The 27,960-nt window shown below is 50.4% G+C and overlaps 2 protein-coding genes across 7 annotated transcripts; both read right to left on the minus strand.

Moving 5' to 3' along the window:
• Nucleotides 1-15: 15 nt before the first annotated feature.
• On the minus strand, nucleotides 16-6,567 carry LOC105280112. Of its 6 annotated transcripts, none has more exons than XM_011340386.3 (6): nucleotides 6,254-6,567; nucleotides 4,943-5,207; nucleotides 4,695-4,861; nucleotides 1,077-4,529; nucleotides 960-996; nucleotides 16-558 (listed from the first exon to the last, which is right to left on the minus strand). In XM_011340386.3, exons 2-6 carry the CDS (start codon nucleotides 5,132-5,134, stop codon nucleotides 316-318), a joined length of 4,092 nt encoding a protein of 1,363 aa, XP_011338688.2. In that variant the 5' UTR covers nucleotides 5,135-5,207; nucleotides 6,254-6,567; the 3' UTR covers nucleotides 16-315. The 6 variants fall into 6 exon arrangements, with proteins under 6 accessions (XP_011338688.2, XP_011338679.2, XP_011338670.2 ...); XM_011340377.3 differs by having other exon boundaries at nucleotides 6,111-6,567; XM_011340368.3 differs by having other exon boundaries at nucleotides 5,712-6,567.
• Nucleotides 6,568-12,646: 6,079 nt separating this feature from the next.
• Nucleotides 12,647-27,339, minus strand: LOC109611038 (interferon regulatory factor 2-binding protein-like). The gene is made up of 5 exons (XM_020032004.2): nucleotides 25,450-27,339; nucleotides 14,010-14,161; nucleotides 13,629-13,812; nucleotides 13,117-13,364; nucleotides 12,647-13,021 (listed from the first exon to the last, which is right to left on the minus strand). The coding sequence occupies exons 1-5, from the start codon at nucleotides 26,228-26,230 to the stop codon at nucleotides 12,881-12,883; spliced, it is 1,506 nt and encodes a 501-aa protein (XP_019887563.2). The 5' UTR covers nucleotides 26,231-27,339; the 3' UTR covers nucleotides 12,647-12,880.
• Between the last annotated feature and the right edge of the window lie 621 nt (nucleotides 27,340-27,960).

Here is a 27,960-nt window from a genome sequence, read left to right on the forward strand (position 1 = left end):
AGGCTAACAGACAAGTTGGGGGCACTCTGATTTATCTATAATATAATTACATGTATATACACACACACACACACACACATGATGCGATTGCTATGTTATTCCGAAATCGAAGCAACTGACGTGCTTTTCTATTTCTATTAGTTATAAATACAAGAATAATTATAAAAAAATGTGCGTTTAAATCCTTTTGTGTTATAATAAAAGCAAACTGTTCAGACATTTCACGACAAAATGTTCAGATGAGTTCATGGAGCGGTTTAGACGCGCCCAGAGCTGCCCAGCAGAGACTGCAAGAGAAACAAAAAAGTTGGAAAATTAGAACGTCGTTAATCGATCTCCTCCTTTTCGCGTACTCATCGTCGTCGAGTCATTTAAAGACGTTAACATGCTCCTGGTAACCAGTACCGTCACGCTGCTGCTGTCGCGATCCGTCGTGCTGTCCGCGATCAAATCCCTCTTCCTCAGCACCCTCACCTCACCGAGAGAATAGGAACACGAGCTCGGCATGTACAGCTCACCCTCGGAGTGGGACGAAGTCTCGGGTGAAGCTGTCTCGACCTGGAACCATGACTTAAATTAACTTTCTGCTAATCAATACCGGCAATCTGCCGTTGTCAAGCCTTCTTTCTACCAAGAAACTCGAATTGATACGATGTAGACTAATTAAGTTTTGCATACTCATTTAATCAAGAAATAATTTAATTAAAATAATTCGTTTAAAATAATGACGTCTAGTTGCATCGTTAATGCATTTACACGCGATTGCACAAGGAGGGACAATCGTCAAGGCGAACAAGCGTAGGCGTCTGCTGACTTAACTCTGAGATTCGATACCGGAAACTTCTTCTTAGCGACATCCGTTTCAACGCCCACGCTCTTTTATTATTTATAAAACTTTTGGTATTTCTTTTTTTATTCTCGGCCAGATATTTTACAAGAGCAAACGATTTTCTACTTACCCCCTTTACTTTCACGCCAGAAATACCGTTGATATATCTAAAAAAATCATGTGCGGTTAAAGGAATGAACAACTCCAGAACTGCTTGAGCGAACGAATTATTAATATTGGTCTTCACCTATTATCGTGATCCAGTAATGCACTGCTGATGCTGGAATTAGAACCAGACAGGATATCCAATTTATACTCTAGTAATGTATTCCTCGACCGCCGTTCGGCATCGTTCCCCGCGCTTTTTGCAAGCCCAAAGTCTCCATTCTCAATTACTGCCATAGTCGTCGGTTTGCCAGCAGCCTCATCCCTCGTATCCTTTATTGAATTATCTTCTCCCTCGATATTAAAACAAGTCTGCGACCCAGTTTCCTTTAAGGGTGACTCGCTATTCCTCGCGCTTGACGACGAAGCGGACTCTCGCGGAGAATCAGCCGAGCAAGATTTCGCGGGAGCGTGGCCTTCCTGAATAGCCTTCTCAACAGGATGTTGCGAATTACTGTCAGTTTTGATCGCGCACGGAGATCCGACGTCTTCCGTTGCCAACGAATGTACAAAAGTGACGTTCTTCTCCTTTAAAACTTCCCTGCCGAGAAGTTTCGACTTGGCGGGGCTCGCATCCGGCAAAGATCGAACTCGCTCCTTCGTTTCCGAAATTTCCGCAAGTAAATTTCCTTTTTTATTCGCCAATGCGACATTCGTATCGTGCGCTTCCTGTGTTACGATTTCCCTCGCAGCGACGGAAGAAGCTTCTGCAGAAATATTTAATAATCGCGTGTCGATAGCAGTCTGCATAATATTTTCATTTGCATCTTGATTTGCAAGATTTTTATTATTTTGCGCGTCATCGCCAGATGCTGCAATCGCAACATCTGCATCGCCAACCGCCGTCCTACTCGATTTTACAGACGCAGTCTTTGTAGATAAATGCCGAGAGTTCGTGTCTTCATCGTCGTCGCTACGAATATCGGAGATTTGCTTCAACGACTCGGCCTCCGAGTACGGATCTCCCTTACTTCTATTATTATTCTTAGGGCCACCGGTAGCCTCGGAGGAACGCGTCTCAGATTGAACGCTTTCTCGTGTATCCTGATTCACGGAGAAATTGGACGAATTGTTATCGCGACGCTTAAGATCTTGAAAATTTTCGGTGATCCGCTCGACTTTACTCGTGTCAGCTGTCGCTCGCATCTGCCGGGGGCTCTCCTTCCGCGAGATTAACTTTTCGGTTTCATTCGGGGTCGTTCGATTCGTCCGAACCGACAAATTAGCAAGATGGGAAGACGAAGAGATTTCCTTGTCATGTTTATTTATATTCTCGGCATCTTCCTCAGCCTCACTCTTGGCGTTAATTAGAATATCCTTCAGGATACCCAAGGTCTCCGTCTGGTGCGCGTTGCGGGCCGATTCGACCTCGCGCAGACGATCCAACAACTTCTGCACCGCGATGGGAGTGATCGCTGATTCCTTCAAAGCGCTCGTCACCTTCCTCTCGACGCTCTGCTTTTCGTCCTGCAGGATGTAGGTAACGAATCGGTCCGCGGCGGATCCGGACGTGTCCCTCAGGCCATGAAGGACCTGTAAGAGGATATCGCCGGAGCGCCCTCGCTTCCGGGAACGATCGGTATCGCGCCGATTTGCGGCTGTAACGCGCGACTCCACGTCAGCAGGATCGCCCTGAACAATTTGCTCGTCCCGATAACGGCGACACGTCTGCGTCTCCGTCGTGCGCGTGCTGGATAACGCGGGAAGCAGGTTGGAGAATGCCGTGGCATCCGATTTGTCCATCGACACGTCGGATAAGCGCGCCTCAGCGTTTGGCTGAGCCTCGTCAGGTCGAGGTGACCCGAAACCATCGCTCGCCTCCGATGCGGGATACGTGCTAAATTCGACAGAGTTCTTCATCGCGTCATCATCGCGCCCGCGATCGGTCTCCCTCGCGAGAATCGACGACTTGGTCTCCGTCGTCAAATCCTCGTTCCTCAACTCGGTCTCCAGCACCGACGATCTGGTTGACTCGTTCCTCGCGAACGGAATTTCTTCTTGAAATTTCTTATCAGCTGACGACTCGCGGTAAAATTCCTTGGGCTTCGCGTATCGCGGCGTTGTTTGCTCGCCGTCATCCGGTCTGTATCTCGCGAATTCTGGCCTCGACAACAATTCCACGAAGTTCTCGGCCGCGCGGGTGACGCGCCTGAGTCTCTCCTCATTGGAGAGCAGAATTAAATCCAAGTCATCAAGACGCGGCTGATAGAGATCGACCTCGCTCGCCTCGCCCTTCGTGCGGAGATCGCGCGATGTGAAAGACCGACGACGCACATTCTCGCCGGCGACGTCATCACGCGGCTCGTCGTTTGTTTGTCCGCTATGACTGTCGTACGTGTTCGAAAGGCATTCATCAATCGCGCGCGCGCTTCCCATCGACGTGATATTTTCGCGTCGCAAGGAACCTGTTTTTCTCGGAGCGTCGCCGGGAGGAAACGGCGGCTTTGATCGATCGCCTTGGTTCTCCTCCCGAATCTCATCTGCAGCGCTCCCGTCGTCCCGTGGATTCCGACGAGCGGCTCGCTTGTCAATGTCGCTCCTCTTATTGGATGTCCCTCCGCCAGTCTCCTCCGCGTAACGGCTCCTCGTGTCATCGGGCGAGAAAGTGACCTCGGCCTGGTTCCCGTTTTTCTCCTTCGATTTTTCATTACCGGTCTCTGAATCTGCCGTTGCGGCGTAATTAGCCGCTCCATCATTCATCGCCGGTCCCAAGCGTTCGAGTATTCTCGTCCCTCCGGTATCTCTCAAGTCGGACTCTTGATCCTCTTCGTACTCCTGAGCTCGAGACGTCGACGATTCAGCTCGTTCAGCAGAAGCGGAATCCCCGGCGCGTTTTTCCGCCTCGGCTGCCGCAGCGTCGGCAGAAAAGTCGATCAGCCTGCCGCGTTTTTCTCGTTGCAGCGGACCTAATCTAGCGCGTAGTACGGTTCTCGGCGTCCGCGTTCTCATTTCCGCCTCGTTTTCCGCGGACGTGGAGCTCCCGGCGACGTCGTGACGCAGCACGTAAGTGGCCGTATTCGCGCGATGACTCTGCGCCCGCGACGGCTCCGGCGAGATGTGCACGTCCTCCAGGTCCTGCCTCGTCAATTCCCGGTCGACGATGTGCAGCGACGGTCCCATCTGAATTCTGCACGCGTTCCCTCGCGCACGAACGAGTTCGCGTTCCGCTGCCGATGACGACGATGCTCGCCGACGATCGCGAGCGCGATCGTCGCACACCGTCATCCCGTCCTCGTCCCTGAGCGAGTCCTTCGGCGGCACTTCCGTAAGCGGGGCACGTTCCCGCGACCCTCGATCGTCGATATCTCCGTACCCCAGGGACGACCAGTCGTCACGTCGTCGTCGTCGTTGCGACATCCGAAATTTAGGCGCCGACAAGTCGACCCTGCGAGCGCGAGGAAGTTCCCCCGAACTTGCCTTGCCGCTCGCATCCTCGCATCTCGAAGAGCTCGCCTCGTGGAACTTGGAGGCCACCAGCTCGCGAATGTACAGCAGCTCTTCGGCCTCGTCGTCTAACGGCGGATCGTCCGAATATCTGAAACGTTATGAAAGTAGATAACGTAATTATCAGAAAAAAATTTTTTTTAAATAAAAAGGAGAAATTGCGGGAGGGATATTGTAATTTCTAGATGCAAGAAATTTATTAATAAAAGATACTAATACTAACGAAAGATGTGTAGATTAGGTTCTCTTCACTCACGTATTTATATTCCGCCGTGGAGAATCGGGCCTCGACGTCCCGCAGATCTCCCTCAGTTGTATCTTCGCGTTGCCAACGATCTTCGCAGCATTCTCAAGCGCGGCTGACGTTTCGGGACTTAAGACTGGATCGGAAGGTTGCACCTCTACTGATCGATTGTCAAGAAGCTGCAATCAATAACACTTGTTATAAATTACGACGCAGCAGCTGAGCGTTAAGTAAATTATTTAAACAAATGAACGGAGTACCGTCTTTTCATTGATAACGCTCCTCATTTTTCTGGATTCCTCATTATTTCCGCAAGCCCCATTCCTGATAACCGATTTCTTAGACGCGGGAGTTGCAGGATGTCGCGTCTCCTTATGTGCTCCGACATCATTGTCCTTCCTGCACGGCACGCTTGTCTCGTGTTTGCAGTAACATGTGCGGACGGAAGTCATCTCTCTCGTAGACGTCGCGGAACAGATTCGCTCGACGTCGCACGATTGCGGGGAACCCGAATCTTCAGAAGTCCTGAAACAGAAGAGAGACGTGTCATTTGCAATGATGTTCCCGTTAACGCGCGTGTTGCTTATTATACCGAATGTTTATACGAGAAAAAATATCCTTGTTGGAAGAATGAGATAAACCATCGATTATCGATTAACTAAAAATCGAAGTCAAAAGAAAATAAGATGCAATTGAATTATGCATTACCTATCCATGTTCAAAAAGCTCAAAGTGAAAAGGTGAGAATTCTTAGAAAAAGCAACTAATAAAAAACTAATTGCAAACATGTTTCACAGATTTTATTCACGGTACATTATTATTCAGACGTTATTCGCAGTAAAAAAATATTGTGTTAGGTCACTCAAATAGAAATGATATAAATAATCATATATAAATAATGATATAAAAGTACATAATCAACGTGACACATTTCCCACTGCGTATTAAATAAAATATTATTAATAGTTAGATACTCTAATATCTAACTTTTCAGTTAGATATTATTATTATTACTATTAAGATAAATACGGCTTAACGATGTCCAGCGTAGGCTTTAAAATATGTATCAATTAGCTCGCTAAACGAGCGGCGTCCTTGGATATATACGTGGCGTTTAATCCCAATTATAACGGGCAAACAGCAATCTGACTGTGCGATTAAAAAAGAAATCACAGATAGTCGTGCGTCGTACGTTGCGTTCTCGCAGTAAAGCCGAAGAGAGAGACTTAAGTTCTCAATAAATAATAATATTTATAACTCTCCTTGGAAATTTTCCGTCCACACTGCTCTATATAATCATTACCATCGTTTCCAGATTATTATTCAACGTTTTTATGTACAATCTTAGAAATAAAAAATGTTTATTTACGCTGCGTTATATATGCAGTCTTATAAATAAGAAATTTTTATTTACGCTGCGTTACATACGTGCCAACCACAAGTGAAAACAAATAATATAAGAATCGATACGAGATTACGGGAAGACAAGCATCGAACGAATAGACATCGAATACAAATCCGAATATCGTGCAAGTCGATAATCTTGAATGAGGATAATTGTTCTCGCGGACCGGTCGAGGTCGAGCAAATCGGAAACGCAGCAGCGCGAGAGCCAGAGAGAACGTTGGTCGGTGCACGTTGGAGAGCACCCGCAGCGGCGGGTTCAGGGACCGGCGATAATAAAGCTCTGAATTCCTCTTGGTGGCGCGGGGGTTGGTCGCCCACCCTCCCGTTCCAGCTCTTTCCCCGACTACGACTGAAAATCAAGCCGCTTCCCTTCGCGCCACGTTCTTCGAGCTACGTCGTTCGAGCGTTCCGCGATCCCCCGGCTCCACCGAGCCGCAATCAGCGGTTCTATAGGCAATGGTATCGATCCTTAAAGGGGAGGCCCTAAATCACGAAGCTGCGGACGCTTCGAAGCCGCGTGGGCGCTTCCCTTCGTCGCCGTCTTCGCTCCTACAGAATTAACTGAAGTCTCCTCGGCCGGAAGTCGTTCGTTCTCAGTCGACCGCCTCGACATTCTCGTCGACGGCAAATTGCGCTCGCAAGAACCCACGGCGGGACCTGCCCCGGTGAAGAGAAACATAATAATGATAATAATCGAGCGCACAAGAGCGGGATATCGTTTCCGGCCGATATGTCGCCTCGTCGTCGTTTGACCTGTGAATAATGCGCCGGGCGCGATTGACTCGCGCGTCATCGGCGACGCGCCCCCGTGAGCGGCGAAAGGGTCCAATGGGGGAAAGGGCGTCGGGATGGTACTTTTTTCAAAGGAAATACCACGCGGGTGCGAGAATGTCGCAGGCCACGCGAGGACGAGGACGCTAATGTAGCGTGATGGGACGCGGCCGACACACGATGCCGGATGACGTCAACGATCCGCCGCCGCGCGCGCCGGGAGGATCCAAGAAGCTCGCCGCTTTAACGCGCTCCCTCGCGCGTGATCAATAGCGGTACGTCAAAGGTACGTAACACACAACGACGTCCTTTAAAGACGATGGACCGTTCGTTCAGCTGACACAACAAGCGGCGCGCCGCCGGGGCGAGTATCGACCCGGGCCACCGCGAGAGGACCGAGAAGACCGCACGTTTCCGCGTCACCGAGCGTACGGTGACGCGCGCGCGTTCTTGCGTTCTCGTTCAGAGATACGGAATACCTACCGGGATTCTTACGCAATCGTAAAACGCAGAAGCGCGAGGTTCGATGCGTCTCGCATTCATGAATTTTAACCGGCGTGGCACGTTGTTCTTCTGCGAATGTCAAATTTTATTTTGTTTCAACGAGAATCTCTGCAGAAGATCGAACGACCAAAATCATGCAATAAATCTCGATCGAGTGATTTTATCTTGGACTTTGTTTTTCTTTCCGCGCCGTGGCTGAATGAAAGAAACGCATGGGAGATCACAATGAGCGTGTACAAACAATACGCGTGAGCTGGAAAAATATGTTATCGCTCCGATTTGACGAAGCGCGCAGTATCTCGCTTTCAAAGTCACGGCGATTAGCGTGACGCAGTACCGTGCGGCACAGATCTTGTGTGCTGGAGGGTAAGCGGGGAGAAGGGGTTCCGATACATTGTAATTTTATCTCGTGCGCGGGATCGTAAAGGCGCGCGTCTCGTTGTCGCCGGCTCTCGCGTTAGTCACCGCGGTCGTAATTTGCGCTATCGCAGCCGTGGCTCTCGTCACCCTGTTACGGCGGGCTGGCCGGCGAGCTATCGCATAATAACGGTCTTCGTGCACGGTAACGGTCGGGAATGTTGACCCTTAAAGGCGAGAGATGGTTCCGGCGCGCGGAGGTGCAACCACGAGAACGATCCTCCATTTTCCGAATTCGGAAATGTTCACGAAATGACGAGAGGACGTTGGAGGACGGACAAAGGGCGATTTTTTTCGATTCTTCGTTATTCTTATTTTTTATTCGAGATTAATCGCTTTCCGTCCGAGTCTCCTCGTCGAGCTCGGTTTCGCTGTGCGCGGTGGCCGCGATTCGACAGGACTTGCTGCGCAAATTGCAGCGTACGCTTTTTCCTTCCGATCGCATCTTGCGGGAGATGATTCGGGAGCTGCGCCCCCGCCTCATCTCCGGGCGCGATCGATCCTGTTTGTTTCCGTCGCGGCACCTCGCGAGCTAGCTGTACGTTGAATAATTGACGCGTCATCCGCTTTAAAAGCGCGCGCGGTGTCATCGCGGAGAGGATGGTGCCTCGAGCATCGTCTGGAACGTGCACAGATCAATACCCCGCCGGCCACGTTGCGCTCCTCCTCACCTCCGCCACCTCCTCTCGCTCTCCCCGTCCTCCGCCTCGTCCGCCTCCTCCCTGGCCCACCTACCTCAGCTGAATATTGGCATTGATTTTCACGGTTCGGGGGTGGCGAGCCAACCCCCGTAACTGCGGACCCCCGGACGCGACACTCGCGTCTAAGGTCGCTGCGATACGCTTCTACACGTGTGTGTGTGTGTGTGCGCATGGGAGCGACAGATTTTTACGACTTCGTACAAACGGAAGTCACATGTACGATAACGCTCAAAATCTTGTCTCTCGTTCCCTCAGAAGAGCGTCACCTTGCTTCCGTCGTGATTTTTAAATCTGCACCGCCGCGTATTGACGCAATGCTTTTCGTTGCGCTTCTAATCTTGGAAAATAAAAAGTTTGCGAGATGCCGTCAAGGTGATATAAAGGTCAGACGAAAACTGCCACGGTAATTTGCAATCGATATACCTGTGAAATTTTAATGTCCACGTGTGCCACGTAGAATTTTCTGTGAGGGAGAAAAGATTGGAAATACGTGACGTGTTTGCCGCAAACAATCTGCCGCAAAAAAGCTTCTACTACGCAGTTGCCTCGTGATCTAGCTATCAACTGGACATTCTCAGAATGAACAAGTCGGATAATATTTTATAACAGATTTAATAACAAATGCGGGGATACTCGTGAGGGTTTCTGGGTGGGTGGTTGCGGGATAAAAAAGAGACACACAATTCTGTCACATCAACACATATATTTTGTTTCTGTTTGTTGCATACATACGATAAACAGTACAATGTTACGCGTTCCTCGAGGATACGGTATACTAGAAAATTTTCATTATCCACTACTACAATTGCTATTCGACGTATTGTTTTCATATCTCTTCGATTTCGTGTGTATCTGCGTAGTTCTATACGAGAAATCGTTTACAGAAAAGAAGGAGAAATGAAAGAGACGAAGGTAAAAACGAAGAGAGAAAGAGAGAGAGAGAGAACGAAAAGACACGGAACGGAATTACGAGTTGCGAACGCGAGAGTTCCTCGTTTCCTTCGCCCTCGATCGCAAGGGGTCGACTATCGAGCGTCCCCCGTCGAGAAAAAGAACCCAAAAATGCCATTCGATCATCGCTGACGAAAGCGGAAGGAACGCGAAGCGAAGCATGAGAGTTTGCGCACGAGTCCCGTCCCTTTCGCCTCATCGCGATCCCCCGAGCGTGCTCAGCGCGCTCCAATTCCGCTCATTCTCGGTCGACAAGGGCCGACAACGGCAACGATAGGAACAGCGAAAACCAACGTCGAGCGATATCTCGCCACGAAAATCCGTGTGACCGATAATAAGTTTGCAACGCGAAGTTCGCACGACAAAGTTCGTCCCGTGAAATCCTCCCGCGGAGTGCAAGCGATAATGCAACGGGGACTCCGCCTCCGGAGTCATCCTCCGGAGGAAGATTCGAAAAAGAATGTTGTATACCGCAAAGCGCGACCAAGCCTCCCGAAAACGAGAGAGGGAATATTTTTCCTTCTCTCTCTCGTTTTCGAAAGGTCGAAAGTTCACAGATTTAACATTAACGTTAAAGGGAACGCGAGGAAACAGGAGTCTCCCGTCTCGTGTCTGCGCGAGAAAGATGCGAGCTGCTACGAGTCCCGAATACGAGGGTACATTTATGCGAAAACTACCCCCTTCGATCGGGACTCGAAAAATTCCGTACAGTAATGAAGTATTGCTATCAAACGCGTTTTGTCGTTGTCGTCGTCGTCGTTGCTGTCGGCCTTTGCGCGACGAGCCGCCCGAAAAGCGCGTTCCGACTTGTAACGTCGTTTCAACACGTGTCGCGTGTACGAGGGGAATTAAATACTCGAACAGTGTAACCTGAATGTAATAATAAGAAAAATGCTTGAATAAAATTAATCACGTTTCCGAAGGAAATCGAGACACGCATGCATCCATCCGGCGAAAGTTGGGGGACCAAACGATCACCCTCGCGAATCGTGCAATACATTTTGCTTGCTCTCCCGCACATCGTGCGACGATATACATAGAAACTCGTGAATGATTGAATATGTAAGATGCACATTCAATAATTCACGAGCGAGTCGACCGCTTCGTTTCTGGACTTTCGGTTCGGCTTTTCGATTCAAGTGTGTACACGCGCGCAGCGTGTGTCCACGTGTGTGTGTGTGTGTGTGTGTGTATGTGTAATAATTCTACTCTTGAGCTCGCCGCTTGCGCTTTTACCTCGCGACTCTATTTATGCGCGTTATAAAATAGCGTTATTAATTACAGCGTATTATCGACCGGTCACGGCAAGAGTGCGGTATTGAGGTGTTACAAGTTTGGGACGTGCTCCGTACGCGGACCGCCGCGAGCGTAACGACGCGTCGCGACTTCCAAGTCATCCCGTTGCCGCGAAATCGAGGAAGCGTCGACGAAAAACGGGGAAACCTCGAGCCCCGATGAAGGGGTCCGTCCGGAGATGTTTCCTCGCGCCCTTTCCCGCCACTTCTTCGAGCGCTTCTCGTTCCCCCGCGATAAAGTTCCCCGACGATCGCTCCCTTCTCGCAGTGTATATACGTGTGTGTATGTGTGTGTGTACGCCAATCTCTATTTTGTACAAATATATACAAAAGATGCCGCCCGCGCCCGGGAAACAGTTCCTACCCCCCGATCGCTGTACGCACAAAGAATCCCTCCCGGGCCGCAGTGTCCCGGTCGCAGCGAGTGTCTTCGCCCCTGCCTGCCTGCCTGCCTTCCTTTTTACCCCCTTCACTTTTCTCGTTTTTTTTTATTCTTTAGACATAGCGAGTATGTGGTTCCTATTTTGACGGGCGTGCCTTTTTTTCATCGGTGAAAATGAAAAACCAAAAGGCCCTCGACTCTTAAGGTCTAGCGCGTGAAATTTAAAGGCGAAAGTGGACGTTGCACAGTTGGACATGGTTATCTAGTTTATATTAATCCGCCTTGCGCAGTGGCTGGATGGCGCGCGATGTGCTCACGTGACTTGTTACACGTGACCTTATCCTTGTTTTTTACCATTTTCATTTTTCGCTGAAGACCGGACGAGCGCGATTTGTTGTGAGCGCAAATAAAACGCAACGTCATCTATCATCTGCCTTCGCGTGCTGCGAGAAATCGAAAAGAGATAAGGGAGACGTGTCTCTACCCGCCAAAAAAAGGGTCTCTCTCTCTCTCTCCCGGAGAGATGGCGGCGTTCACAATTTCGTTTCGCGAAAAAAGAGAGAGAGAGAAAAGAAAACAATGAGAAAACAGAGAGAGAAAGACGATAAATAATTTAATAAGACAGAACGCAAAAAATATAACGAGTAGACTTTTGTACACTTAAAAAAAATGTTAAAAATTCTTTTAGTCATACGCTTTATTAATAACGACAGGTATGTACACATATACAGAATTTACAGAAAACCCGTGCGCTGGGTCCGCGTTATAATATGGATTTTATTATATAATACAACGAGCGCGAAGTATATAAGTAGTAGAAAGAGTATACAAACGAAAGAATAGAAAAGGGACGGCAATCGCCATGGCGATGGCGATGCTGTGTCTCGCAATCGTTAATCGTCAAACTGAACCCGCGTTCGTCACTCGTTGGACGTGCGCGTACGACAAAATAAAGTACAACGCGCGAAGTACCGCGTTCGTTTTCACGATTGATTAAATGTTTTCTGTTTTTCACAAAGTGTGTGTGTGCATGCATGTTCATGTTTGTGTACGTGTGTTTGTTTGTACGCGTAACGCACGTAAAAAGAACGCGAGCGATCACGCTCGCGATACAAGAGACAATGAAGTAAAAGGCGTATCGAGCCTAAGTACAAACCCAAACCGGGCAACAAATTATCATCATCATCATCATCATCATCATCATCATCATTATTACGTCGCAATGTTAACGCGCGCGAGCTGTTTCGCTTACTTTAACCCGCGAAAATATGCTGCATCCGTCGCGGTTAATCACCACTCTCTACGAAATCCGTATGTACATGTGTGCATGCAGCAGAACAACTGACCGTCAGCGTGCAATTTGCCAAAGACTTCTTCTCAGGACCGACAAACAATGAAAATACCGAGCGGCGCGAGCCGGTCGCTATTTCGCTAAAATGCGCCGTTCGGCCGCCGGTATCCGAACAAAACCGAATCGTCCACTTTCCCCCACGTCCCAACCCACCCACCCACCCCATCCCATCCCACCCCACCCACTTTTTTATCTATCGACATCAACAAACGTTCGTGAGAATTCGTATCGCATCAGACAACGTCTTTGGCTCGAGTCGTTCGTTGGCGCTCTCTCGCGTGCCGCCAACGAGTGCCTGTCACCCCGTTACCAAAAACGTTCGGCGAAAACCCTTCATGGTTTCAACCATATAACACGACTCCCCGCGAGCTCACGAGGGAGACGGAAAATTTGAGCCCCGAATTGAATTTCATGGGTTCTTAAGTCTCCCTCTCCTTTTTAACCTTGAGCCCGGTGCTGCCGGTCTCCTCGCCCAGGATGGTAGCTATCTCACCCTGCATGAAGGCCCACGGTACCTGGCTGTTCGCCAGCGGGCACTTCTCGCCGCTCGGGCAGTAAACCTGAAAACGATCGGGGAGAGGAGCGGTCATTAGGTGAACGCCGTTACGTACCAAGATAGATATTATTGCAGAGACAATTGAAGCGTGATACTCACCTCTGAGGCAGCGCCCTGCCGCTTTATGCTGTCCCGACTGCACGGGAAGCAGAACTTGTGATGCGGCACGCTGGGGCACTGAACAAAGTGAGTGTCTTCCAGACGCTCCTGACACAGCGTGCATTTCAGAGTCGGAGCTGAGACCGGCTCGGCGCCGGCGGCCTGAGCGACCGCACCCTCGGATGACGTCGTGACGGTTGTTGACGATACTTGCCTCGAACTGCTAGATCGTCTGCCGCCGGAAGAGCCTGCAAATTGAACGTTCGTGTTCTCCCGTTACGCTCTGATCTTGCACAGAGACAAGGTTGATCTCGATGTATCAAAATGTCCCGAGAACTCGATAAGTTGCACCTCATAATACACGAGGCAACGACGATTCAAGGAAAATTTCCAAGATAACAGATGCGCGAGAAAGTAGAAATGAAAGAGGAACAACGTGAAGCAAAATATTATAGCTATTTTAGCTGTACGTATTATGCGAAAACGTGATATTACCGCCGCTATGTAATTACCTGAGCTGTTCGGGCTGTGCTGAGAGCCCCTGGAGGCGCTACGCTGCTGCTGAGCAGTCGTGGTCGGCGGACTTCTGCTAGTAGGGCTGGGATTGTTCGGCGGCTGCGGCACGGACTCCGGCGATGTCAAATTGTCGGCGACTGACATTAAAGCGGCCATCGGTGACGGGCCATTCGCCGTGCCCTGAAAAGAGGGAACATCAACGGTCAGCTGGCGCTCCAGATTGTTCGGGTTTATAATAGACCAGTTCGTGGGCGTTCGGAAGTTGAGCCGCGCAAAACAGATAGCGCGGATAAATACGGGCTGTCGGGATGTCGGTTGCGTGAATGAAGCGCGAGGCCCGGTGCCAGGCGCGATAATCGCGCGAATCTCGTGCGTACCTGATGATGATTCGATTGTGAGTTGTCGTTGGCACTTTCCTGCGTCGGTGGCGGCGGCGGCGGAGGACTCGTTCTCGGGCGGAGAGGCGATCCTCCACCATTGGCCGCGACATTGGTCGGTGCCAACGGGATGGATGGCCCGACATATGCTCCTGAAAATACATGTCATTGAATACATGCTTCTTAATTCAAGCGCATATTATCACACGTGCGGTGCTAAGTACCGAGCACTGGGAACTTTCCGACGCGAATGCGTCAGGACACGTTTACACACGATACTGGAATTTACTCTGAAGAGGACGCGATAGATAAAGCCACGAGATCCGCAAATTATACAGTTCTATCTTTTCCTGATTTTTATCATTTAAAATTTTTTAAATTTGGCAAACCGTAGCCACGCGTTACAAGCATCCCTTTTAGGATAAACCCTTTTTAAAATATCATTTTTAATGTGCAAGAACGATTTGATGATTCAAACATTCCAGTTTTGGTATGATTCTACGCAGTTTTATTTGATGCGTGCACGTTGCGTTAATCCATCCTTTTTCCATCGAAGCACGAGCCTTTCTTTAGATCCTCGACAGAATTAACGATATGCGAGCAAACATGTCGGGGGTTTTCCCAAAGACGCATATAATCGACACGACATGACGCGCCGCGAACAATCGTCGTTTATCGTCGTTCGCTCAGATTGTCCTTGCCTACATAAAACTTTTTCTCCTTCCCGCGTGCAATCTGCGTGGAATGTTCCCCCCTGCAATAATCGTCTTCGTAGCGCAATGACTTCGTCGGCGTGCAGAAATAAATGTCATTTTTCTCCCCGACGCGACACGCCGATAATGGCAGCGGCGACGACGATTACGAGGAACGAGGCGAGAATATAAGTGAATCGTTATCCGCGCCGCGTCAGATTACGTCAGAAACGGCGGACCGTTTCTCGTACTAGCTCGTCCGGACCTTGAATCGAGATTTCCAGCGAGATTCTACGTTCTCTGCATTCGCGCCTGAGCGAAACTGCGACGGAAAGATATTCGGTAAGTTGGAGTATCTCCCAGCCGTTGAAAACAAATTTAAATACACCTGGACTTTGACTTCTCTTCAAGCTAGAAACCTGTTTCTGAATGCAGCCGCACAGCAATTAAGCGTTTTAAAGTTAAATAGAAATTCGATCCTAAGTTGCTGCCGCTTTAGAATAAACTTATTACTCTGGCGGAATAAACTTCACGGACTGTAGCGAAGTCTCATTCACGGATGTTGGCGGTGATCGGTTTTCATGAACGGTAAAACGTCCTGCGGCGATAAGAGAATACAAATATATTTTTCGATTATCCGCAATGAACGAAATAAACTGGCGCTCAATGTGTCGATGCATCATCATCGATTTTATTTTCGTAACTGCCTCGCTCGCAGTTACGCATACCAAAAAAGTCGCCTTTATTCGCGCGGCTTGTAAGAGCACACATTGTCACGTAGCGGTGCATTTTGATAATGTTTACGCGGCATGCCACTCGAGGTGAAGCAACAAGAGCGATTAACAGGCAAGTCGTGTGTACGCATACGCGCAACGACTACGACGACGACGACGACGACGACGACGACGACATATCATCACGACGCGACTACGTTACCGTATTGCGTTGTATCACTGGCCTTCGACACGCACCGATCGTTTACCCGGCGCCTTATACGTCGCTTATGCATCACGTGTGATGCATAATCAGATTTCTATCGGCGTTACAGAATCGTCTCGCCGAGCGGCTGTCTCATAAAATCCCACCGGATTTTTAATCCGGAAATTTATAACGGCGACAGTAGCATAAAAATGATAAAAGTGACAATCCGATTATTTTGACAACGGAAAAGCTGATGACCGAGATTTCTCGACTTTTTTTTTACTTTCCTATTATAACGCAAACTGTAACGTATCGATCCGAGTTTCCGTCCGAGAAAAATATCGAGAACAATAAATCAACGACTTGACCGATGTGTAACGCAAGTCCTCGCTGCTCTCGAATCGCAGTCACGACTCTCAGTCGACTCTCAGAACGGGGTACTCGTCTCAATCGCGTGCGTTTGAAGCTTCTGCAAGGCGCTTTTTTTCGCCTCGAAACCGGCGAGCGGTTTCCATTCACGTGCTCTCTCGTTAACGTTGATTGTTTAGCGGCACACGTTCCAAGTATCTGTATCGACCAAACGCCACCCGGAACCTTCGCAACTTCGTCTCCGGCGATATCCGATAATCCATGCTACGCGTCATCCGCGGTGGCAGAAAAGGAGCAGTATGGCCGATGCAGAGACGGACGGAATCAGATATCGGGCTCATTAATATTTCATGCGCATCGCATTTACGACATAATCGCAAACAATATGCTAATCCGCGGAACGGAAATAGCCACGCGTGCAGGAGTCGCCTCGAAATTCACCTCCGCCGTGAATGCCGCGAGCGCGCGCGCGAATGAATATTTACGCGCTGATAATGACGTCGACCGTAAGATTCAGTCGTGATAATGATCTTTTCTCGTCCGGCTTGCCTGGTCTGCCGCAAACGCGCGCACCGTCGATGTTATTTTTAAGCGCGGAACCAGTATGTGGCATCTATATGCTTGCGCGCGCTATCGCGTCTATAAGGCATTATGACGCGTTCGTCGACCGTCTCTCTCGCTCCTCCTCTCTCTCTCTCGTTCAAAGAAGCTCCACTCGTCAGGACGCACACGAGATATCATCGTATTATATATCTCGACCGAGATCCGCGAGCCGGCAGCTTGATCTCTTTACTGGTCGCTGTTCTAACGAGGCTTTCTCGAAGAGGAACGGAGCTCGCGCGCCCGAGCTCTTCTCGGGTGTGCTGGGAGAAACGGCTCTGCGTTCCGACCGACTTATCAGCCGCACGCGAACGCGAGCGAGCGGGAAGAATCATTCGGTCACGGCTGTTCGCGGCGACACGCAATCCCGCGTGCAGATACGCGTCGTCCTCCGGCGTCCCTCTCTCTCTCTATTTCTCTCTGTCTCTTTCCCGCACTCCTTCCCGGAGGTACCGCGGTTTGTGTACGTGTGCAGTCACCGAAGCCTCGCCTATGGTACACGCGGTGGATAGAGGGAATAAAAGACAGGGAAGAGAGAGAGAGAGAGAGGTGGAGTGCCACCGGGTAGACGTGTGACCGGTACTTTTCCGTGACGGTTCTCCGATAGAGCGCGAAGACCGGCGACGCGCAGCGGTCCTCTCTTGTTCCTCGGGTGAGGCGGAGGAGGATGGAGAGCGCCGAAGCGAGCGGCGGGAAACGGGACGAAGCCGAGAAGGCGCGATGAGGAGCGCGAGGGGCAGCTCTATGTATCCCTGTCTCTTTCTCTCCCTCTCTCTCTGTGTAACCGACACATCGCATCACGCAGCACGTAGGCGGCCCCAGCTTAGTCACCACTCGATCAGGGCCGTGCCAAGCGCGCGCGCGCGCGCTCGCGATCTATTCAGAGCGGACCCCGCTCGCCGCATGCCGCAGTTTTCGGTGACCGGAAACGGAATTTCCCGAAATTGTTGTCATCGTTCAGGTAAACGCTTTTAGCCGCCCGAAGGCGTTTAAAACTGTTCGCACGATAAACATCGAGAAAAGCGGAAGTGCAACGTGCGCAGAAAGCAGATTAGTAAGAGTGCGTTATTTTAGGGTAACACGTGGTGAACCCCGTTTTAGCGAGGTTCCTCGGTATCGACAGACGAGATATACGCTACAGCCACGTAATTTTTAAAATCGAAAAAAAATTTTACAATGACATAAAATGTCTCGTAGAGCGGCGACGCAACGTACGAGTGATCGAATAAAAATTTGTATTTATAGATCGACCGCTACTGGCACAGTTAAAGGTGCGTGCGCGATTACATGGCGATAGAACGCTGTTCTCACGGCTGCGTGAGAAAAGTATTTATGATGTTTATCCTGCTCCATTTATACGGCCGAAATAAAGTTTTATTATTCGCGATGACTCACGGTCCGAAACGCACGCATCTAGATAGTGATCCCGACTAGACGTTTCACAAGTCTCCTCATCGATAAGCGGTTCCGTGTGACAACATAACGTAATCGCGTGAAAATTAAAGCGGAAAAAAGACCGCTGTGAGACATCCTCGTCGGCAAGAAGTCCAAGTTGAGTAATATTATGGCTCGGCGAAGTTTCACCCTCGACCCCTTATCTCTCAAATAGACTGAAACGATAAGTCCCGCGGGAGGCACGCAAACGAAACGCGAGTGGATGGGTCGTAAAATATTGTGCTCCGCGTCGCTCCGAGTTATCGCTCAGTTTTGCACAGGGTATCTCGCGGACAATTTTACGAGGAAAGATTAAGAGGCGCGATTCGTTTCCTCCTCGCCGCGCGGCGAGGAGACTGTTTTGAGAAAACCGCCTGTGACCTTACGTAACATCTCTCCTCGCTCGGCGTCGTCGAATCTTTTTCTCGAGCGATCTATCGAGCGATAGATCGCTCGCGCCCGTGTGGGAAGCCGATCCGAAAAGCGAGCGTTTTGAAACCGCGTGGACGTGCCTGCGCGAGCGTACTCGCACGTCCCTGGACTTTGCGTATCAGCTACCGAGCTGCTGCTGGTCAGACGTGTACATGGTGGCCTTGTTTCGAAAGTACAATCCCTCCAGGCGCGTCGTCGTCGTCGATATGCGCATCTATGCCCGATGTGTGTACACACCACGCCTGCTCTCCTCTCCGCTCCGCCGTACGTACGTACGTGAAACTCCCGTCCCGATGACGTAGGGCGGGAGAGCGAAGCGCCTATCTGTACGCGATCGATCGATCGAGCGTGGCGTGGCGTGGCGTGGTGTGTTGCGCGAGCTGCGCCGCGCGATACGGTGCGTGTACGGCTTTAGACGTTGCGAAACGCGCGACCGAGTCGCGCTCGTTATCTGTACCCTGGCGCTACTACGTGCCGCTACGACACGCGCTAGTATTCCGAGCGGGCCGCTCGTGTATCCGTCCTTCTCCTGGAAATTTACGTCCGATTAATCTCGCGCGCGATTAGCTCGGAAAAAATATTAAGAGATAACAAACGAATGTTTAAAATTATACATTGTAAACACGATGTGGGATTCGAGCACATAATTCGCTATCGTAAAGCGCGCTCGGTTATATTGATGCATCACGTTAGGATAGTTCGAGCTTTTGTGCGCTTTTATTATTTCTTATTGCAGGACTGGAAAATTTCCCACTGATTCTCGCGTCTCTGTTAATCTTTGTATTCAATTACTCGTCCGGATTACTATTTATTTATTCATTTTATCCGCGTAATATTTATTTCAATAATGCGTACGTGTATTTTGTAACTCGCGTCGAAGCGTTCTTGATTTTCGATCGGTCTAAACGTAATGGAAGGCGCGCGCGCGCGGCCTGCTCGGCGCGTGAATATACGAGAGCGAAGTCTCCGGTTGGCGGTTTCCCTTCGCCTCTCGGCCGCTTCGGCTTTCAAGCTTTGTCGCACGTACGCGTACGTGAGTGCGCGCGGCCGCCAGTCAAGCAGCCAGTCGACGGACCGTATCTGCTGCTCCGCTTGCCGCATGATTGATCAGCACTGACGTCGCCGCTCGGACACTTACTGACGTAACGCACCATGCCTGACGCCCGCGGAACAACAACCGCCGGATCACGTTCGGTTTAATCTCGAGAGCCCGAGAACACGCGCTGGACTCGGAAACCGATCCCGCTCGCTCCGTCAATTTCACGGGACCGCGGTTACTCCGCCGCAAATAACGCGCGATACATCGAAAAGGCTGCATCTCTCCGCGACGAGAAAACACGTTGGTGGAACATGCGAGATGTTACGTCGTGTAAACACCATTTTCCCGCGCCCGCGGCTATTTCAAAGTTGAACTCGCTGGACCTGGTCACGGTCTCTCCGTTGGAAATATTTACCGTCGGCGGAATTGCTGGGATTACTTCGTGCGAAAAATCGGCGATACACAAAAGTCCAGGGGATCTGAGAAAGTCCGCGCTTTTAGTTGTATCAATAATCGATGATCGAGTCAAAGAGCAAAGCAAAGGAATTTCTCCGGATTTCAAAGGCTCTCTCACGATCCGCCGTTTATTTCCAGATCCCGATCCTTGCCAGCGGTAATTCTATTTTTATCGGGACTCGCGTACGCAAACGTGAACGCTGTCTTTTGAACGGAAACAGTAACCTCAAGGATAAAAAAAGCTCGGCAGAAAAAATAAGCAAATCTCACTTGTACAAACGCGACGGGTTTTTTCTCCGTTCTCTTTGTTGCAAAGGCATTTTCGCTAACGCGCCGATGTTAATCACCTCTCAGGCGGGTAACCGCTAATGTTTACGGAAGATAAGAGAATAAATTGTGCATGCACAAATACGTGAAATATTTATAAAGTTGAAGTTTTACGCTTGAAATATTTTTAAATGACTAACTTTTATTATCGTGTGGAATGTGTTTTGCGGCAACATTGTAATGTAGAAATTATTACAATTGCAAAGCGTCAAAAGCACATGTATCTTTTGTGTAAAATTTTCCTAAATGTTTACAGAAATGTTTCTCCGTGAATAACTATATATTAAAAATAATATAATAAAATATTGAAATATTTTTAGTTAAATAGATTATAAAAATATTCTTTTGATGCAAGTATCATTGTAATCAATGCGGCATCTCGTAATCTGTAGACCGAGTGAACGAAAATATCTCATTAAAGCATTGTCGGCACACGTATTGAGTAACAGCGATAACAACGCAACAGTTCTCGATCGCTGATTATCCTGCAAGCCGTTATCAGATGAGATAACGCGATCGATATACCAAACGCGGCCCGACAATACACAGTATACTCAGCTGTTTAGTGTTCTACGTCACTGCACCGGGTGTCTCGAAAACATCGCGCGCGGATCTCGCAACCGGGTTATTGCCCCGAAGATTTATTACTCACGGACAATCGACGGAAAACATCGTTCCGAGTGAAAATCTCATAATCAGCGAAACGGTTTCTTTCTTTCCGGAATATGGGAACGATAATAACATACAAAAATGTTAAACACCACTTGTAAGTACCGACAATCACGATAGAGCTGCAGTATTTTTAAACGGTGATGAAAACGAGATTTGCACTCTCGTGCAATCACGTGACGATAATGAACGTCCGTCCGAAGTGGACAATTTCGATTTAAAAAAAATGAGAGAAGCGTCGGCAGACTCGGTTTATTTCCGAATTAATTTCTCATGCGCGGTTTCACTCGGGAACAGTAAATGCAACAGCAAAACCACATTCCTGCTTGGTTAAAGCCGAATTTAGAAAGTAGTTCCGCGCGCCGTCGAAATAACGGTCGATGAGCAAGGTCACCGTGCCGCTCGCGCCTAGGTTCGGGTCGAATCATACGCAACAACTTCAACGTCGTTGCCATCGTCACCGTCACCGCCGCCGCCGCCGCCGCTTCGTCAATGAGCCGCGCGCGTATCCGCAACGCAGGCGACGCACGAAGCAAGAAAAGGAGGGCATGCTACAGTTATCCCGGCAAAATGACACGGCCTCGGAACCGGTTTCGTCGTCGTCGTCGCCGTCGCGGCGACTTGCATCGCCAGCGTGAATCGCGCGGTGCAACGACGAGATGACGAGGACGAGAGAGTGGGGACGCGACGATCGAAAAACGCGACGCGTCACAAAGGGGGAGAGAGACACGCGGTGCGAACGCACTCGTGCTCGGATTGTGCGTACGACGGAGGAAGAGAGCGCGCGAGTATAGCTTGGTTTTACGCAGAAAGCGCGAACCGCCAGGTGCAAATAGCGCCTAATAACCTATTATTTACAGAATAACCGATAATTAGACAATAACGAGTACTTTTTAATTTCATGATCACGTCAATAATTAAAGCTCAAACGCCGAAGCACTCGGCGGGTGCGCTTTGAAATGCGTGCGAACGTTAACACGGCTCGATCGCATTTAGTAGGATCGTTTCTGTGGTGTCTAATTATAGCGTAACCGTGGTCTGTTGTGCCGCCCAGCTCAGATGGGCTCGTGCGAGATCGGTGCCTGACGCGCGCTTCCTTCTCGGCATCCACACGGCGTCGTCGCTCCGTTAAAACGCTCTCGATCGACATTGTCAGCTGTGCCGTGTATCATCAGCGGTGACACCATCGTTTGAGCGATAATCGAGCTATTTGTATTACAATCACGTGATGGCCTCGGTAAACGACGATTCGCAAATTGTAGCCTTTTACGTCCGCGCATCGCGCAAAATTGATGTGGCTCGTTGCGTCGTTCCGACCCGCGCCGCGAGTTCTCCGCGTCAGTCCATCATCGCGCTGGATGCGATTAAACGGCAACTTTTTCGAACGCACCGCTCGCACACGTCGTTCTTAGAAAGTTCCTTTCACTAGTTGCTCAATTAATTTTATTGCCGTGCACGTTATCGCTGGACTGTAACAACCTCTAAACATAGCAACAGCGTCCCTTGTCAGATTTGTGCCTCGAGAAACTCCCGGACGCCCGTGACAACGAGACGACGCGTCACGCGACCTAATGACTTCATCCTCAATGGTGGATGAATGAAGCGATCTTCCTTTTCAAGGAGATGATTGATTTTCAGCTCTGCTAACATCATCAGGTTACAACAATTGATTCGAGCAGCAAAATTGATTCAAGCTCTTATCAAAATGTTCATTCACTTGCCCTCCGCGCGCGGCAAAAGGCGAGCTTCTTATCGATCCGATAAGAAGCACACTTGAGCAAGAGAACAATCGAAAGGTAACATTGCATCGGCGCTGCTTGATCCATCCGCTTTGATGTTTAACGAGTGATCAACGCTCGCGCAAAAAACCCTCGTGAAAAAAAAACGCGGACGAAGCGAGTGATTTCTAATCGCGCCGGTGCGGTGACGTAGAAATCGTCGCGCTGGCAAACGCGACTCGCGACTTATCGTCGTCGTTGTTCGCCGCGCGGCAGCAACGGCTGCTCTTTGATCCTGCGGAGGCAATTTACAGCCGACAGGATCTACGCCACCCTAACGCCGTGGAACGCGGCAGCCGCGTTGGCTGCCGCGGCGATTCGTTCGTTATTGAGCGAGCGACGGTCACAACGGTCTCATTCATCGAGTATAAATACGGCGGCGTCGCCGTGACGTCATCTGATTGGAGCACGTCACACGGAATGTGGCGGACTGAATGCGGTATCTTTTGGTCGTCCCATCACGTGCTCGACGTATGTCTCTTTTGTACGCGTTTGGACACGGACCGAAGGCGAGCGACAGAACGAACAGCAGCGAGATACACCCACAGAAAAGATTTCTGGACTTAATGCTATTACTCTTTAATCTATCATAAAATAAGATCGCTATAGCGACAATCATATTTATTATTGAAAAGAAGCATATTTTAATCTTCAATAGAAAATTCGAAAATCTAGATTCAAATAATCTTCGTGCTATCTCATTCATTTTCTCAGAAGGATTTAGATACAAATTTGTAGCAACTTCAAAATATTCTTGATTTCAGAATATTGCGAGATCTAAAAGACATCTTATTCTATTCTTCTAAGAGAATTTGTAGAATCTGCACAAAACAGCCAATATTTATGTGTTGCAATCGAAAATCGGGAAAGTGTTTCTGTTATTTACAATGAATAAGTGCAATACTCTACAAGAAATATTAAAAGATATGAAAATGTCTTATCTCGAATCTTATTTCTCAAGTAAGTATATACAGGGTGTCCGGTAATGATCGCCCCAGCTTCCGTACACGAGTAGAGCGGATCGAGACGAGGAGAAAAGTCCTATACCGTTTTGCGATATTCGCAATAATAATCCTATACCTCGAGCGGCTCGGCACTCGCCTCCGCGCGCTCTGGATTCGCTTGACTTTAATATTCAATATTTCGATTATTATTAGTGGCGATATATAAAGTGGCGCTAATATCAAATTATTCTACATACAAGAATTTATAAGCATAAATTTGTATATGTTACTCTTGTCTTATTTAATTCGAGAGAGAAGAATAGAAATTACTGATTTAAATTAAAAATTGTTTTATTTTCATATTTTTTATACTTGTAATACGATTAAATTAGTCAAGAATATTTTTCGTCTTGTTATCAGAAATCCTTTCTGAGGGTGTAGAGAGAAAGAGACCGAGACAGAGAGAGGGGCGGGCGAGGAGCGAGGACGTTAGCTTCCTTTTAACGCGAGTACGCACGTTCACGTCGTGCCGGCGTGTCCACGCATGTGTGCGTACGTGCGTGCGTGCGTGCGTGCGCTGCCTCCTCGCGCCAGATGGCCACGAATGATGGCCGTGCGCCGCGGCGCGCAGCCCTCCCTCTTCGACTATTTATAGGAGCGGCTGATAAAAACGTTAGAACTCCGCCCGCTAAAAATTACGTCGACTTTAGGTAGCCGCTCGCGCCGTGTGCGTCGTTGTTGGAACACCCGAGATGTCTGCTCTCTGCTACTTTGCTAACTCTATCGTGAAGCATGGAATAAAAGATAATAGCTATTAAAATGTTAATATACAATTACAGGATTTTATCTTGAAGACTGCATGTGCTGCATTTAATAGCTATTACTACTAGCTTGTGATTTATACAGGAAGACCGAAGCTTATCCACTAAACGGAAAGTGCCTGAGCCACCTTGACGCGTTAACTGCGTTCAGAGGAAAGCGTGACGTGATTTACGACTCTTGCCGGGACCACAATGACATCACCACGGACTTGCAGTCGTACATCTTGGCGAAGTCAACAGCAGAATGCTCGACGGAACCAGCAGTTTCATCACACTTCTGTCGAGCATTCTCCACTGATTGCGCGTTACACGTTGTGTTTGCGAAGCGTCGACTGTTTGAAGGATCGTCTTCTCAAAATGTTTTTTAACATCGTTACTAAGCGATGCTAATGTCTAAGGCGAACTAGCGATTAATGATTCTATTAATATACTGAAAAGCTCCGTGAATGAGCTAAGCGCCGTATTTGCCGAGTCTAAATCCCGCCGCCAGGAATCGATTCTCGCAAGGACTTTAATGAGTCACGTTCCGAAGCACGCGAGTGCGCGCACAAGTGATAAATAGAACGTCGCTCGTAAACCCGTTTGCGTAAACTCACGGAGCTCTTACTCGGTGTACGCTCCCGGTGTATCGTCCGCGGCGCTTGTTGACACAGTTAACATTCTAAACAGAATTTTACTACAAAATGGACTCGCATTCAGCGTCGGGAATTTGTAAACAGCGCTTTCCTGGCGTCCCAACCGACACAAACGCAATAACGGTATCGCCGTTCCATTTCACTGCAATCATACGGTCGTCCAAACCACCCGACATCGTGAAACGCGTGCTTTCCACGCGCCCCGTCAAGTTCCCAGTGCGTCCTCGACAGCAGCGAAGAAAAGGAGCGCAACCCAGGTAGGAAACCGGCGACATCGTGTCGCCCGAGACCCGGAAAGAGAGCGGAGAGGAAGGCGCACTCACCGTTCGGCTTGAAGGTCGTCGCAGTTTCGAAGCTGGGCGCCCGGACCGGATGCTTCTCCTTGTTTCTGTCCTGGACGTAGCTGACCGCGAGGCTGACCGCCGGCAGGGAGTCGCCGCGAGTCAACGGCGGCCTGACCGGATGCTGCTCCTCGAGCGACAATCGCTTCTCGGTGTGCTCGTCGTCGTCGATCGCCGAGATGCCGCGCTTGAGCTGCGTCATCCCGCGATTGTGCCCGAGGTTCACGTGATGCGCCCCGACCGCGGCCAGGTGGGCGGTAGGCAGGCGCACGTTTCCGCCCCGCATGCCGTTCGCCATCTCGTGGCCCTCGTCGCCGTGGCCGCCCTGGCGGCCCGCGATCTGCTGCTGCCGGGCGGCCGCGGCCGCCGCGGCCGCCGCCGTGCCCGAGTTGAACTCGGTGATCGAGTTACGGTGGTGCAGCTGCGAGTAGCCGGCGATGTTGTGGTGGCGCGAGTGGCCCTGCCCGGCCGTGTTCTGTATGGGCAGCACGTCGAGATTCGTGCCGCCGTTGTGCTCGGTGTGACCACCACCGCCGGCGCCGCCACCGCCCGCGGTGCGGTAAGTCTTGGACGCGGACGGCCTGGCGTCCTGGAAGCCGTGCGCCTTCTTCAGCTGCTTCGCCGACTCGAGGACGAGGTCGATGCGATCGGCCCCCTCGTAGTTGACGCAGCCGCGGCACACCGGCTCCGCGAAGTCCATGATCATCGCCCATGGCATCCTGGGCAGGTCGCACAGGTAGCACTGCGTCCGTTTGCCCATCATCTTGCCGACGGCGAGCGTGGTGACTGGATTTGATTCGAAAAGCTCGTTGAGGATATCCGACGAGTGACGTGTCTCACTATGCTATCGTTTTTTTGTCGGTTGTGACGGATCTCTATCACTTCACACTCACTGTTTCTTTCACAAACGATACCCCCCGCGGGACTTTGTTGTCCTGCAGGCCCGACCTGTCTACCTGTCTTCGTTTCGTTCTACCTTTATCACGAGATCACTCCTCGGCCGACTACGACGCTCCACAACGTGGCACGTCCGAAAGCGCAGAGCACGCCACGTTGGTACGCTTCTCTTCTTCGTTCTGGTCCCGAGGATCACTCTGCGCCGCGAGGCAACAATCGATCAGGATGAACGCGCGCGCGAGCTTCCGCACTGCTCGTCCCAGAAACAACAACGGTCGCTCGACGTAACAACGGCGACGATAACGTCAACTGCCTCCCGTCTCGCACGCACTCCGCCGACGCGCGCTCGGCTCGCGGGCACATGAGCCGCGGGAGGACGAACGCCAAAGCCAAGCCCCAATCGAGTCGCCCGACGAGTCCTATTTGCTTTGTTGGCGTCGCACGCTGCTCACGCCCGCTGGTTCACTCGGTATACTTGGGGAAACAAACGAGCAAATCCAACCGTTCGTCGACAAGCGATCTCGGAAAGATCGAGGCGCAACGCTCGCGATCTATCCAGACGCGTCTCGCTCTCTCGATGCTCGCGAAAAGACAGCGAGCAGATGAAAGCACCGCGCACGCGAGCACGACCGTAGTGTCGCGTATTCGACCTCCTCTCCTCTCTCCCGCCCTCTCCTTCCGCCAAACACGAGACAACGCGCGAAATTGATACGGATATGCGCACCCGTACTCGTATACTCGCGACAGGACGTGCGCTCGCCCGGCTGGTTGCCGTACGAAGAGACGAACTCGCTCGAGAATGCGACGGAAAGCCGAGCTACGAGCTAACCTCCCCCTCTTTCGGTTCAGCGCGCTCTCTCGTTCACGCGTCCTCCGTCGGACCTCTCGCTCGTTCGGGTCCGCTCGGCCCCGCTCGGCCCCGCTCGCCGCGGGATCTCGCCGAATCCCTGCTCGCTCTATCCGTCCTATCGTCCTTCTTCGCCACTTCTCACTCCGTCTCTCCTCGGCGCGCGTCCGTCTCCTCCTCGCCCCGACCAGTACGCGAGCCATTGCCAAGCCGTCCTCCCCCCCCCTCTGCCCTCCCCGGGGTCCCCCTTCGCCCCTGCGTCGAAACAGCTACGACGACGACGAAACGACGGCAGCGACGACGCGCTCCGCCAATCGGGCGTTGTGGCGTCATGGTGCATGACGTCATAATCGGAAGGCCGCGCATGCGCGCTGCACGACGCCCTAGGGGGACACGTAGGCAGCGACCGGGATCCGGAGTGCGAAACACGCTAAAGGCGACGGGGCAGGGTACGGAGGGAGGCTGCATACTGTGCGCGCGCGCGCTCGCTCACATCAGCTCGGCGCCCACTCTTCGGAATGAACCGCCGGTTTTACACCCGTGAAAACTCGCCCGCTCGTTAGAGCGAGTCTTTAAGCCGCTCTCAGTCCGTCGTACTTGTTACTATCTATCTCCGTGATGTTTATCACGAATTGTTAGCTTCGTTATTGAATAAAAGTTACGCGGGGTGTGCGTTGGGATACGATGACGATAACGAGCTATAGCGTTGTCACTCAACGTACCTCATCACGCAAGCGATATCTCCCGAT

This window comes from Ooceraea biroi, chromosome 8, assembly GCF_003672135.1.
Source record: "Ooceraea biroi isolate clonal line C1 chromosome 8, Obir_v5.4, whole genome shotgun sequence".
Taxonomy (NCBI): domain Eukaryota; kingdom Metazoa; phylum Arthropoda; class Insecta; order Hymenoptera; family Formicidae; genus Ooceraea; species Ooceraea biroi.